General features: G+C 36.5%; 1 protein-coding gene across 1 annotated transcript in view; it reads right to left on the reverse strand.

Annotated features, from left to right (window-relative positions):
* Window positions 1-968: 968 nt before the first annotated feature.
* Window positions 969-14423, reverse strand: part of exoc3l2a (exocyst complex component 3-like 2a) — a 14713-nt gene continuing 1258 nt past the window's right edge. The window contains exons 2-11 of the mRNA XM_073840041.1: window positions 13276-14083; window positions 11099-11213; window positions 10845-10955; window positions 10591-10691; window positions 10198-10308; window positions 9277-9412; window positions 9075-9197; window positions 8836-8991; window positions 6188-6309; window positions 969-2057 (exon numbers count right to left, since the gene is read on the reverse strand). Coding sequence (XP_073696142.1) covers window positions 1736-2057; window positions 6188-6309; window positions 8836-8991; window positions 9075-9197; window positions 9277-9412; window positions 10198-10308; window positions 10591-10691; window positions 10845-10955; window positions 11099-11213; window positions 13276-14083 — 2105 coding nt within the window. The 3' untranslated portion in view covers window positions 969-1735. The remainder of the gene's footprint in view (window positions 2058-6187; window positions 6310-8835; window positions 8992-9074; window positions 9198-9276; window positions 9413-10197; window positions 10309-10590; window positions 10692-10844; window positions 10956-11098; window positions 11214-13275; window positions 14084-14423) is intronic.

The following is a 14423-nucleotide window of genomic DNA, read 5'->3' on the forward strand; positions in this document are numbered from 1 at the left end:
AACAGGGTGCGCTCTCTGCTGTCTCGGTCTCCGCCACCGTCATTTCTATAAACAAACGTGAATGTTCATCAAGTTCATCTCAGCTACTTTCATTTCTGAAGAAGACGCGCTGAGAGGAATAAGCCAGAATTTACCTTAATAAAAGAATGTGATGTGATGCGCAGCTTTGCAGGTCCTATGGCTGAGAGCCTACTTGGAAAAAAACGCTTCAGCAAGCTCAATTATAGTAACGGTGCATTTTATTGTCAGTAACGGTAACAGCATTGTAACGGGAGAAACAATCATTTGTTTGATTACTTGTCACTGAAAAAGTAATGCCGTAAGTAACGCCATTTATTTATAATGCCGTTATTTCCATCACTGACTTTCACAGACATAACCTTTTTTGTAACTCATGCGTGTTATTAACATAAACTTGTGTGTATTTGACAGTTAAGTGCAATAAGACATGAAAGAGAACTTAGTTTAATACTCACATGCTGTGTGACAGCCGCTTTCTCTGCGCATGCTTTGGATGTTTGCGCTCAGTAAGATGTCTATCAGAAGTTTAAACTGATATGGCTTTAAAACGCTTGATTTCAGTGTGATAGACATAATAATCAAAAACAGATGTTTTTTGGCAGAGTCTCTGAAGTAAGAGCTTTAAAAGCACAGCCTTATTTTGGAAAAGGGGCGGGGAGCAGCAGCTCATTTGCATTTAAAGAGACATTGCATGAAAACAGCGTGTTTTTGCTTCCACTCTTAATAGGCATTTTCAAAATGATAAAAATTACCGATCTGTGGGGTATTTTGAGCTGAAACTTCACAGACACATTCTAGGGACACCAGAGACTTATATTACATTACAAAAGGGGCATAATAGGTCTTTTTTATAGACTTCAAAAACACTTTAAAAGTTTTACAGACCCTAAACGTTTAAACAATAGTGTATAAAAGACAAAAGAGAAAAAACAGCAATTTAATTACAATGCAATTCATTTCCCAGTCAATGGGGCTTTATTTCTTATTTACCTGAAACAATATCACACACACTTTTAATTCATGTCAGATTTCAGATCTCAGTAGTGATTAGACATGAAAAGAAATACAAAAAAGAACAAAATCAGAGGAATTAACATTCACATTCTTTAAATGTCACAATCTCAAAATCTGAAATGTAGCTGTTTATGCACTGTAGAACTGTACCTGGTGTTTGACACATCATGTACATGCATCTGCTCTGTGTGTGCTTTAATTTCAAGCTAAAGCAGTGTTCTGAACACAGCCTGCACTAATAAAAATTTCAGCATGTCCCCACTCTATAGCGATGAGTTTCCTGCCGCTCCTCTCGAATCATGTGGCTGTTCACACGACAGAGTTCCAGCTAGTCAGTATACAGCAGTCCACTAACAGCCTGTTTAAAGCGAGAGAGAATTACAGATCATTTCCCGTTCTTTGAAGTGTCTACTGACTTATTCCGCTCCAGCTGTGCTCTGAAGGACAAGTATTGTTGTGATTTTACTTTTGCTGTCATAACCTCATCTTATCCTTCTTTTTGAATGGGTTCCAACCACATTTATGTAGCATGAATCAACTGAGTGAAAATACACTGAGCAGTTTTTATACTATCTTTTGCTTAATATTATACTGATTTGACTATGTAATGCTTATTGTGATGCTGTGTATTTATTGTTTAATGTGTCTTTTTTAAATATCAGGATACTATACGTTGTAGTTATGCTGTATTTCATTATTTTTAAGGTTCAGTAAAGCGCTTTGCACGGTTTGATTGTGCTCTGTCGTCGGCATGTTTCTCATTCCGACTCTTTCTGCTGCGGTTACGGCGAGGCCGGGCACTGGCGACCCACGATGACACAGTCAGACCGCAACGGATCAGAACCAGCCCCAGACAGGACATGTCTTTGGCCACTGCGATTTCAGAAAAGAGGGCACGCTCTCGGGGTAGATTGATGGAGCTGTCGCTGTTCTCTAAGTCCCGGACGACAGCTAGAATCTCCTGACGATCAGTCTGATGCACCATCCCACGGACATTCAACACAGCAGAGATGTGTCTCCTCCTGTGAGAAGAAAGAGGGCATGGTTCACATTTCATATTTAGAAAAGCATACTGTCCTTGCCTTTTTGAAAAAGTATATAAAACTTCTAACACTAGCATTCTCTATTCTTTTTCTATTATTTCAACTTTTTTTATTAAAAAAAAAAAATTTCTAACACTAGTGTTCTCTTTTTTATTTTTTTGACATGTTTTCTTTTTATTTATTGAAAACAATGAAATAACCCTCTAACACTAGTGTTCTCTTTTCTTTTGACTTATTTTTCTTTTTTTATATATTTTTTAAAAAATTGAAATGACCCTCTAACACTTGTGTTCTCTATTCTTTTATTATTCTTTCGACTTGTTTTCTTTTTATTTATTGAAAAAAATTAAATAACCCTCTAACACTAGTGACTTGTTTTCTTTATTCATTTATTTAAAAAATTCAAATGGCCCTCTATTCTTTTGACTTATTTTCTTTTTATATATTTTTAAACATCAAAATGACACTTTAACACGAGCATTCTCTATTCTTTTGACTTGACTTTTGACGTTTTCTTTTTATTTATGAAAAAAATTTAATGACCCTCTAACACTAGTGTTCTCTTTTCTTTTGACTTATTTTTCTTTTTTTTTCTTTTTTTTTATAAATTGAAATGACCCTCTAACACTAGCGTTCTCTATTCTTTATCTATTCTTTCGACTTCTTTTCTTTTTTTATTTATAAAAAAATTAAATGACTCTAACACTAGCATTCTCTATTCTTTCAACTTTTCTTTTTATTTATTTAAAAAATTTAATGACCCTCTAACACTAGTGTTCTCTTTTCTTTTGACTTATTTTTCTTTTTTTATATATTTTTTTTTTAAATTGAAATGACCCTCTAACACTAGCGTTCTCTAATCTTTATCTATTCTTTCGATTTTTTTTATATATATTTTAAAAAATGAAATTACTCTAACACTAGCATTCTCTATTCTTTATCTATTCTTTCAACTTTTCTTTTTATTTATTTTAAAAAATGAAATGACCCTCTAACACTAGTGTTCTCTTTTTTATTCTTTTGACTTGTTTTCTTTTTATTTATTGAAAAAAATGAAATAACCCTCTAACACTAGTGTTCTCTGTTCTTTTTCTGTTCTTTTGACTTGTTTTCTCTATTCATTTATTGAAAAAAATGAACTGACCCTCTAACAGTAGCGTTCTCTATTCTTTTTCTATTATTTTGACCTATTTTTCTTGTTTTATATATATTTTTTTTCAATTGAAATGACCCTCTTACACTTGTGTTCTCTATTCTTTTATTATTCTTTTGACTTGTTTTTTATAATTAATTTTAAAAATGAAATGACCCTCTAACACTAACATTCTTTATTCTTTTTCTATTCATTTGACTTGTTTTCTTTTTATTTATATTTTAGAAATGAAATTACTCTGACAGTAGCATTCTCTATTCTTTTTCTATCCTTTCAACTTTTCTTTTTATTTATTTAAAAAAAATTAAATGACCCTCTAACTCTAGTGTTCTCTATTCTTTTGACCTATTTTTCTTTTTTATATATATATATATATATATTTTTTTTCAATTGAATGACCCTCTAACACTTGTGTTCTCTATTCTTTTTCTATTCATTCGACTTGTTTTCTTTTTATTTATATTTTAAAAATGAAATTACTCTGACACTAGCGTTCTCTATTCTTTTTCTATCCTTTCAACTTTTCTTTTTATTCATTTAAAAAAATGAAATGACCCTCTAACACAAGTGTTCTCTATTTTATAATGTAATTTAAATGTAACATTTTGAGCTCACAAGAAATGTATTAAAACTAAGAATAGAAAAACCATTTAATTATTATTTATGTTACAGCTATAAATGTCTGGTATTAAAATGCTATACTTAATACTTAAAAATAAATATACAACTAAAAAAATAAAGTGAACTTAGGAATCTCAGCCAGTGTATTATTATTTATAATAATTATTTATAAAACTATTTATATATTATAGTATATTAATGTTTTTAATTAGCTTTTTAAGATAATATTTTCATTTCATCATTCATTTTATTTCAGTTTTAGTAATTTTATAATTTAGTACTTTTTAGAACTGTAATACAACAAACAAATTTAGTTGTCAAAGCAACATTTATAATTCCAGTTGTATTTAAAAATAACAAATACAACAGTTTTTCAGTTCAGTTTGACTCAATTATGTTGTCTTGTCAGTTCCATTCATCAGTTTATTCTGAGGATGTTTAGTGAACTTTTGTTAAAGCATCAGTCAAATCAAAGTTTCATCAGTTTCTTTTCAGACCATTATTTAGATAAAAGGACAAAGAGAAACTTTACGATCATAACTTGTAATATTACTAAAAAGAGCAGTCTAGCATCAATTCAGAGAAAAGTCATGTGAGAAATTGAAGCCAAATGTGTTTCTTTGTGATGATCTCTTGACAGTGCTCATGGCTCAGAAAGCAAACTCAAGAGTCAGCGCTCTATACTGAGAAGATGGCATGTCCTGCCTATAGATAACAATGTGACAGTGTGAGTCTGTGACAGACTTTCACATAGACAGACAGTCAAAAACAGGAAGCACCACTGCTAAGCACAAAGAGAAGTTAAGTAGCCTCCACTTTTTGGCTTTTGATCTTTAGTTGGTGTGTGTGTGTGTATTTGATTGGAGTGTGGCACCAGTCAGTCTCCTGTGACCTGGCAGGAACAGGAAGTACTCCACAGCCACTTCCTGTCTGCTGAGGAGGGTCGTGCGTCAGCAAGCAGGAGCACTGCCAGCCAGTGACTGAGTGCACACACACACTCCTCTTCATTCAAACAAAAACACTGAACTAAAGTGGGGTCACATCTCATCCATTCCCCTGTTTACTGTCTGCCGTTCCCTCCCGCCCACAGAAAGGAAAGTTGGCACTGTGACGGAGCACCACGGTAACTATTTTCAGTCAGACATTCTTAGAATGACCTCAGGAAACAGAGAGGTGTTGTGAAAAATAGTCCTCAAGGAAATGAGAGGGGAACATGTCAGATTTTTCATGAATGAAAGCACTTTAAGACGACAGAGTTCAGGATCTACCCTTCCGCAGGTCTAAAAGTGTTCAGCTAAATTGTATTAATGTAATAGTTACGTAAATGGACAAAGTTACATATTAAGATACGGCGCACTCTAAGAGCTAATAAAACATGATCCTTCCGGTTTTATGCTATATAAAATCTACATCCTGTTCCACATTTGGCTTCGGTTTTATAGCAGTTTTTAAACAACACTTGGTTCCAGTCCTTAAATTTTATTGGCCAAGTTGCTTTCTAATGGGCCGTTCACACATTTTTCTTTTTTTGCATTTCACCCTTCCTTTTTCTATGAAAACCTTTCTAACTTTCTAACTTTCAGAAGATTTTATGCATGGCAATAGATTGTAATCAATAGATTGTTAGTCTTACTAAAGATCTGCTACACTGCTGAATTGCTGCTGCTAGCATATAATATAATAATAAACCTGTAGCAGATCTTTACAGGTGGAGCTGGGGAAGGTTAAGGGTTTCAGAGGAACTCTGAAAGTGTGCTGCGAAATACATTAGTGGATGCTAACCAGCCATTTAAATGTAAAGCAACAAGCTCATTGGCTGCATATGCAAAAATCAGCTTGTGCCAAGTAGTTTAACGCTGTGATTATCATCACTTTGCATTAACAACACATCAGCATTCTCATCTTTTGCAGCATCTCATGGAACACAGTGTCCTAAAAGTGCTAGTAGTTGTTCAACTTATGTCTCTACACCTTGCGTGTTTTTACATTCCACTGCTTTGCATCTTGCGTATTTGCAGAAACAGAGTATATTAACAAATGTACTATATTCCAGAGCATGTGGTGTGCAGTGGAAGTGAAGCAGTTAGTGGATTTGTCTGGAACCAGACGTGTGTCAGAGAATCTTTGTGTTCTTTTACTCCATGATTGTTTTGAGAGAATTTAAGGGCATGGAAAAACCGGACTGGAGCTGATCAGAGGGTATGCTAGAACGCCAAGCCATACACTTGCCATTTCTGGGTATCCCTGCTGGTTCTTAAACCCTTGTAATTTCATGACAGGCCTCTGCAAATGGACGGTGAATGGTTCGTCGATTCATTCATCCAGGTGATCTTACCGTATATCTGGAAATTCCTTCACCAAAACCCCAACTTCCATCTGAATAGAGGGAGTGTCCTCCAAAACTATGATGTCAGCCAGGTGAACAATCACACTGTCCAACCAGGAGGAAGTTGACTCCTGAGATAAGAAAAACAATCATTTACATTAACAGATTTCATTAACCGATTTTGGTGTTGGTAAAATAAAATGGTTTCAATCAGACTTGTAATGGCTTGCCGAAAATCACATTTATTTTCTATTCACAGTCATCTGAGCCGTAGAAGATGCAGAGGATTACTTTTGTTTTTGAAGGGAATGTGCCCTGATCTACCTAAATGTGTCTATGTTCATGCAAATCATCCATGCTGCAACTTCACCTACAGAAGAAGTGAGTATAAGTTTTTTTTTTTTTTATGAATCTTTGCAATCGCCTTCCTAATAATGTGCTAGTTAATAAGTTCTGCGACGAATGCGGCTAAAGTCTCAGAGAACTGCTCGTCATCCCACTGAATTATCCCACTCATTAGCTTTTAAAGGGGCATGCACCGAAACGAGTCGCTGTGAACAGAGTTTTTGACAAGCTAAAAAAGAGTGTTGTTTTACACTACCATTGGGAACTTTTAACCAAAGTATGTTACAGACCTTTCATTAAGACCCTAAAGAATCATCAAAAATGGAAAATAGGCATCCGATGACCCTTTTAAGTAAATAGCAATGGATTTTATTTACACTAAGAGAAAACAGCAAACAATTTTCTTAGTGGTAGGGTAGATGCTTTTTACACCAAGTGCAAATAGCAATATATTGTAAAAAAATTAGGGCTGTCCCCGACTAAGAATTTTCATAGTCGAATCAGAATTTTCGAATCTTTCTATAGTCGACCGATAGTCGAATCATCTAGGCTTATGTGTGTGTGTGAATGGGATAGGAGGGACACGACACTATAGTCAGCAGGAGGGTAAAACAATTTTTATTTTATTTTACACACTGCACACAGCAACAACTTTTAATAAAGCGACCAAAACTGCCTGCCAACTGACAGACAAACTTATTTAGGTTTAAATAAAAAGACAGAACGCGTCTTTTAGTTCTAAAAACGCAAGGCGCACAGCACTGCCTTTTTTGCTAAGCAACGACCAAAACAGCTGTCCTGTCAGTCAAATCAAAGGATTATAGCGCGAACGCTCTAAAATCTAGTTTTTTGCATTTAATTAAACTGTCATATTAGTAGAAACCCTAAATAATACAGCCCCTGGTTTCCCATGATAGACACCAAAGGTTTCTCCTCTATTTCTTGCAGTCTCCGGACTTTTTAAGCGACGGTAAACTTTCGAAGACCCGAAAGATTGGACAATGGGAAAGAACGCGAATAACGTTGGGCGTTTTTCCGCTCAGAGTTGATATTTTTTTTCAACTTCAGGCGCTCAGAGCGCTCCTGCAAAAACGCGAGGCGCCGGGGACGCATTAACGGAGCGCAGAACGCTCACTGCCAACAGAAAACCATTCAAAAGAGGCGCCTCCAACGGCAAAAACGCGTTCGGTGTGATCGCCGCCTAATCCCTGCCGTCCTCATCTCATCATGGATCAGGGCAAGTGAAAATTAAATCTGTCACAGGGGTGGTTGGATTTGTTCACAAACACGTTAAAAATATTTATTGAACGCTTCTTTCTTTTCACTTTTGTTTTTACTGCATTATCATAATCTAAGGCTGTATATAACTTAATATGTCCGTACAAAATCTAGCAGTTCTGTGTGCAGTTAGACATTGAGCACCCCTATATTGCCAAAATGGTGTGATGCTCGTTTCACCCGCGAAGATTCGACTGTGAGATCGGTGGTCGAATCAGGCTCCGCATATCGATGCATCGAATCTTCGACTATTCGGGGACAGCCCTAGTAAAAATATATAGTATATGTAAAAATAGCCCTATTTTCTTTGCAATAATATTAGTTAGATGCTATTTATACTACTTGCAAGTGGCAGATATTTGCACCTCAGTATTGTAGTACATTTTAAAACAGTATGCAATAATAACATATTGAGTGCAAATGATAATTTTAAATTAAAATGATTAAGTTGATTCTGCCTCATTGGGACAATAAAGCCCTCCCTACACCTACGCCTAACCCATAAACACACTTTTCAATGATTTCCTTTTTCTATTGAAAATAAATGCCTTTCTGATCTGTTATGTGATGTGAAAAGGTAGAATGAGTTCGGAAAAAGGTGGATTCGAACTTGGGTCAATCACATAAAAAAAAGCCACTGCTTTACCACTTACACCACTGGAGCTGTTGTTTAACAGATATCTTTTGTAATGTTGTCCAGCCCAACTACATGTTGGTGGGCAAAGATGGTATAAACAGCCTCTGCCCACCAAGGCGGGCTATTTGCACTTAGTGTAAATAGACACTTAGTGCTTGTATACCTAACAGTACAGTACAGTAAATGTTGGGATGATAAAAGATAGTGTCAACTTAACAGAAAGTACATATTTACCACATAACAATTACATATTTATATTTTTACTTTTCATACTATAAATGGGTCATTATGCATGAAAATATGTATCTTGCTCATTCGCAAAGGGAATATTATATTTTGAAATCAATTATAATAGATAATTTAAGGCATAATCTTTATTAAATTTAGTGCCACTGACCAGATCTTTAAAAAGAGCCTTCAGCTGTTTAGCCTCCTCCTGAAGACGGAATGCCACTCTCTTCCTCATTTTGAGTGATGTACAGATGACCCGCCCCCTCATGATGGCACGAACATATTCAACCAGGACCCGCCTGTGCACCTCATTCACCAATGCCTGATAGTCAATCAGATGATCAATCAGTCAACTAACCAACCAAACCATGAGTCTGTGTGAATGCGTGTGTGCTCTAATCGTACCTGATATGGAGGGCAGTCCATTCTGCGAAACTTTTTAAAGTGCTGTTTAATAGTCATCTCAATGCTCTCATAGGCCTCAGTGTTTTCCAGCCACTTCCTCTTGACCAGCTTATCGAAGAATGGCTGGAAACATGCCAGAAAATCATCAGTGAATGCTTTAAGAAACATCTAGGCCAGAAGTGAATGTGTGCAAGTGTCTCACCCTGATGTTTTCAAACAGTATGTCCGAGAGAACTTGCACCGACTGGTTAACAATTCGCTCCAGAGATGATTGAGCTCGCTGGGAGACGTCCTCACTGCCAAGGGGGTCACACAGACGACAGCGCTCCACAAAATTCCTACAGAGTTCATCAACATAAGTCATCTTATTTTTTATTTTAGTGCTATTTCATTGCATTATTCTTTTTATATTATTTGTATTATTCTTGGACATCTTTCATAAACATTGTTTGTGTATCTGGGTTACTGATCAATTGAGCCATGATTCTCCTGACTATGAGCAGAATCTCATTCTCTAATTTTGTTACAAAATACAAATTATTATAAAATGACTTAGTATTGTCTACAAGCCTGAACATTTCAGATGACAAAATGTGATTTGTGTGTATAGTAGAGTATATTATAGCATAATATATATGAAATTAATTAATTATATTTGAAATTTTAAAAACTATACACCAAGAAATGTCTGTAAAAATAGGACAATTGTGAGTTTATATCACGTAATTCTAAGAAAAATCTGAATTGTGAGTTTATATCTCGCAATTCTGACTTAATAACTCACAATTGCGAGTTTATATCTCACAATTCTGAGAAAAAAAAATCTGAATTGCGAGCTGTAAGCTCACAATTGCGAGAAAAAAAGTATGAATTGTGAGATAAAACTCGAAATTACCTTTTTTATATTTTAGTTTAGTGGCAGAAACAGGCTTCCATAATTAGCCTAGTGATTTCTAGAATAGCAATAGACCAGAATTTTTTAAGAACCTCTATTCTTCAATACATGAATGTAGAAAATATACAATTCTAAAGACTTTTACAGAATTTTTTCAATTTTCAAAAAGCATCCAGGTTGGAAGAAGATAGAATTGATAGATAAGATAAATAAAAAAAGATGAAAAACCTGAAAGGTGGAACAGAGTTGACAAGAGCGATGGTCCTGGAGACATAACCATCCCCACGATCCCCAAACTCTGACTGTGTGTCATGGAACATCTCAACCTTTCTCTGGAAGCTAAATACCACACACAAATTTCATAATTTTAGACTTCCCTATTCAAAAGGGAGACGAAAAAGACAGTCTTTGACTATAATGCAGGGACAACAAAATTTTCTAAATTGCCCAACCATAGCTGAGCACATGATTATTGTGTTGACTATGTCAGAATCTCTTCTGAGACTTATGAAGTAAATGTCTGAATATCATTAGAATATATGAGTTATATGCGTTCATGTGTTCTCTGTCTTTTGTCATGATCAGCATTATTATAATCATACTCTCTTGTCCTCATCGTACCTATGCAGGAAATCTGCAAGTCCATTTAAGGTGCAGCGAGCAACACGAGCTCCAAGTGGCTGACTGACAGCTGTCGATCTGTCCAAATCTACCTTTAGCCTCTGAAACAGATTAGGACACACATGAATACAAAAAGATATTCACAACAACCTTATAAATACAATCATTGACATACATCAACATAAATTAACAAATGTACAAAGTGGAAGCCATGCATACAGTCAGATTCTTAAAAAGCAGTAATTTAATATTACCTGAATAACAGAACGGGCGAGGCCAGACTGATACTCTTCAATGTGCAGCGTCTGAGCCCATCGCTTCTCTTCATCATCCAAAACTTGCGTGAGCTCCAGAGTCATCTTGTCCTGCACACACACACACACACACACACACACACACACACACACACACACAATGGATATTATTTTAGCATAAAAGATTTAGATTTTAGATTGATTTTAGATAGATTTATGCATAATTTCAGTTTTATGTTTTCTAAAAGTGTTACCCAAACAGTTTCTACGCAGTCCTGTTCCAGCCGGTCCATGACATCATCAGGCAGCAGAGGTTCTAGAGCTTCACACACTATAGTCCCCATTGCTCCAACTGTAGCCAGGACATCCCTATGGGACACTAACAGTCAGAACTAGTGCATGTTTGTGTGTCCAGTAAGTGTCTAACAAGTCCAAGTTCATTTGTGTATTCGTGTTGTACAGTGTAATTATAATTTGAGTTAGGCATACTACAGTCAGTGTACTGTTTAATTTTCATAAGCAGTTTGTCTCTACAAGCAACAACAAAAAAGCTAAGCAGGCCTAAGCAAAAAGACCCATGACATGATGTGATGAGCAGATATGGTAACCCATACATGGAATTTGTGCTCTGCGTTTTGCTGTATTTGGGGGTTAGGTGTACTGGGAATAAAACCTGTGATCTTTTGGTTGACTCTCTAATCATTAGGCCACAACTGCACAAATTGATACTGTTTATTCATCGATTTTACTTTATAAATATAATATCACTGAATCCGAGTTGTATGTTTGCTGGCACCAAAACAATAGCGGGTTTGAATGAATGAACAATCTCCAGTTGGGTAAAGTTACTTTTAAAAATAATACATTACAATATTGCCTAATTCCATAAAAATTAATTAATTGTGTTAATTAGTTACTTTTTATGGAAAGTAATGGATTATGTTACTTTTACATAACTTTTCACCTGGACTGAACTTGCTTATTTGTTTTTTAATAAAAAAACAAAAACACAAATATATATATATATTTTTTTTGTAGGCGCACTTTCACACCAAAAGTGAAATTAAAAAGTCTTAGTCTGAAGGAAATGCCTCTGTCTCTGCACTCACTGTCAATTTCTCAAGGTGGGGACCAAAGAGATAATAAATAAATGTGAGTTACTGGCATCGCTTTAAAAGCAATGTGTTACTTTACTAGTTACTTGAGAAAAGAAGTAATCTGATTACGTATCTCAATTAGGTTGACTGTACACTCTTAAAAATAAAGGTCAGTGATGTCAGAAGAACCAATCTGGGTTACCTTAAGAACTTTTAAGTAAACAGTTCTTAAAAAAAAGAGAGAGAACTGCTTAGTCTGTTGAACATTTTAATAATTTAAAGAACCTTTGTTTCACTATAAAGAACCTTTTGTACCCTGGTAAGGTTTCAGGAATATTAAAAGTTCTTTGTGGAACAAAAAAAAAAAAACCTTTTATTTTTAAGAGAGTTTTTAAGAAGATACAACAGCTAAACATCACAATAACTTCCTAATTTACATAACTTCCAGTATTTTAAGTTGAAAATATAGTACAGGGATTTATTTACATGAATGATTAGTACAAACAAATTCACTAGAATAAATCACACTTTTCAGTGCCGAGGGGCATATATGACGAACTGATTGACTAGTCTAAGTCATTTGTGGGTGCTAAGGGGCTTATTTCCACTATTAAATTAAAGTACTTTTTAATTTTTATTTCGCTCTAACCTTCACTTTTTTCGTCTCTAAAATGAGAGAAAGAGAGAGAGAGATGGCCATGTATGTAGGTGAGTCTGTTTGATTATTCCCTCAGGTGAGACATTACTAAAAATAGTGCTATAGTTTCGGTCAGTTTTAGGAAATGTAGTTGGTTACGGTCAGAGCAGAAATGGAAGAAATGACAAATCTTTTTTTTCCATATTGTGACATACATCCGAGTCTGACAGAATATCAAAAATAAGAAAAAAGGAGGGCAAGGATGTCTGGTTTTTGGCTGTTGGCTGGATTTTAGGATGTGGGTGTTGCACTCAAAAGTAAAGGCAGTTTAAGTGGACTAAAAAATTGGTCTTTCATACATTGTTCACAATATGAGCTATGATCTATTTTTTTCCTGTTTTCTAAACATGCATTATATTTTCATTTCAATAAAGTGCTGAACTACAGTAATGCTACTGAAAAATACAGTCAAATTAGTGGCGTGGCTACTTTTAGTACACAAGACCGGTGTTGTGCATGTGTACAGTAATTCTCCCAGGTATTCAGTACCGTTGTTGTTGATTTTAATAAACAATGCATCTGTTATTAATAGACCTGAGCTCATTCTTCCACTGTGTCATTAAACCAAGTGGAATGTGATTGCAGGAAAGGTGTGTGTAAAAATAGAAAACACACCTCGGTGTATCTGTGCAAATACCTGTTGTAAATATTGTAGATCCAGTCCAGCAATGAGTATGTGTCTGTGATCTGAATGGGTCCACAAGTGACGGTCTTCAGTCGTTTGGCAACAGCCCTGTGATAACTCTGCATGTACACCTGAAACACACCAAACTCCTCGGGATAAACCGCCACCACATTCCTCCGTGCCGCGTCCATATCTTCCACCACTCTGCCCCTCAGACGCTCCAAATACATGCCCATCTGCCCTGCAGCGATGCCCCCTGGTTGTGGAAGACACCAGTCAGCTGCCTCTCCCACAGCCTCCACCCATTTTTGACGCAGTCTCCTGGGACGCTTAGAAGGCCGGGAATGGTCTTCAGATTGGTCACCAGCTTGGACGTTGGACTGGGCCTCCTGCCGCATGGCCCAGACCTTGTCAGCCTGCTCCTCCTGTTGAATGACCAGCACCACTAGGCCAAGCTGAGGCCCACTGCAGGGTTGACGTAGGGACTCCCTCACCACATCCCACATCTCTCTCTGAAGAGCTTCGTAAAGCAACTCAACGTCTTTGACTTTGCGCAGCCCAGCGTCCCACATGCTCGGGCCGGCATCCTCACTGCCTGAACCAGCCAACAGGGGGAGCCAGGGAGACGACATGAGTGTAGTAGGGGTTATGTTACTGGGTGTGGTTGAAATGGGTGTGGTTTGTGTCAAGAGGGAGGGGTCAAGCTCACACTCCCTCTCGAGCTCCAGGATGTGGGTGTCGGCAAGCAGCAGGTCTCTCTGATTAACTAACTGCAGGATCTCCAACACTGTGAGAGAAATTGAGAGATTGAGTAGAGTTACTTGTCATTGATACAGCCATGTGTTTAATCACTTGATGCGTTGTTTTCTTTGGAACAGGTCGTACATTGACCCGGTTCCGATTTTCTCTCCTTGAGCTGAGTTTATCAGGTAGGATCTGCTGCACAAAGAAAGTGTGTCATTTCCTGTCTCTGTGAAAGTGTTTGTTGATTGGCCAATGACTCACAGGGACTTTTGGACCTTGATACTGCTCATTAAGAGCAAGGTGTTATGGGTCAAACATGAAGACCCTTGACTGCGAGCATAACAGTTACACTTTGTACGTGCCGCAGAAAGTACAAACAAGTACAGACTTAACAAAAGTCAAAACACAGGTGTACC

The sequence above is a fragment of the Garra rufa genome, chromosome 5 (genome assembly GCF_049309525.1).
Source record: "Garra rufa chromosome 5, GarRuf1.0, whole genome shotgun sequence".
Taxonomy (NCBI): domain Eukaryota; kingdom Metazoa; phylum Chordata; class Actinopteri; order Cypriniformes; family Cyprinidae; genus Garra; species Garra rufa.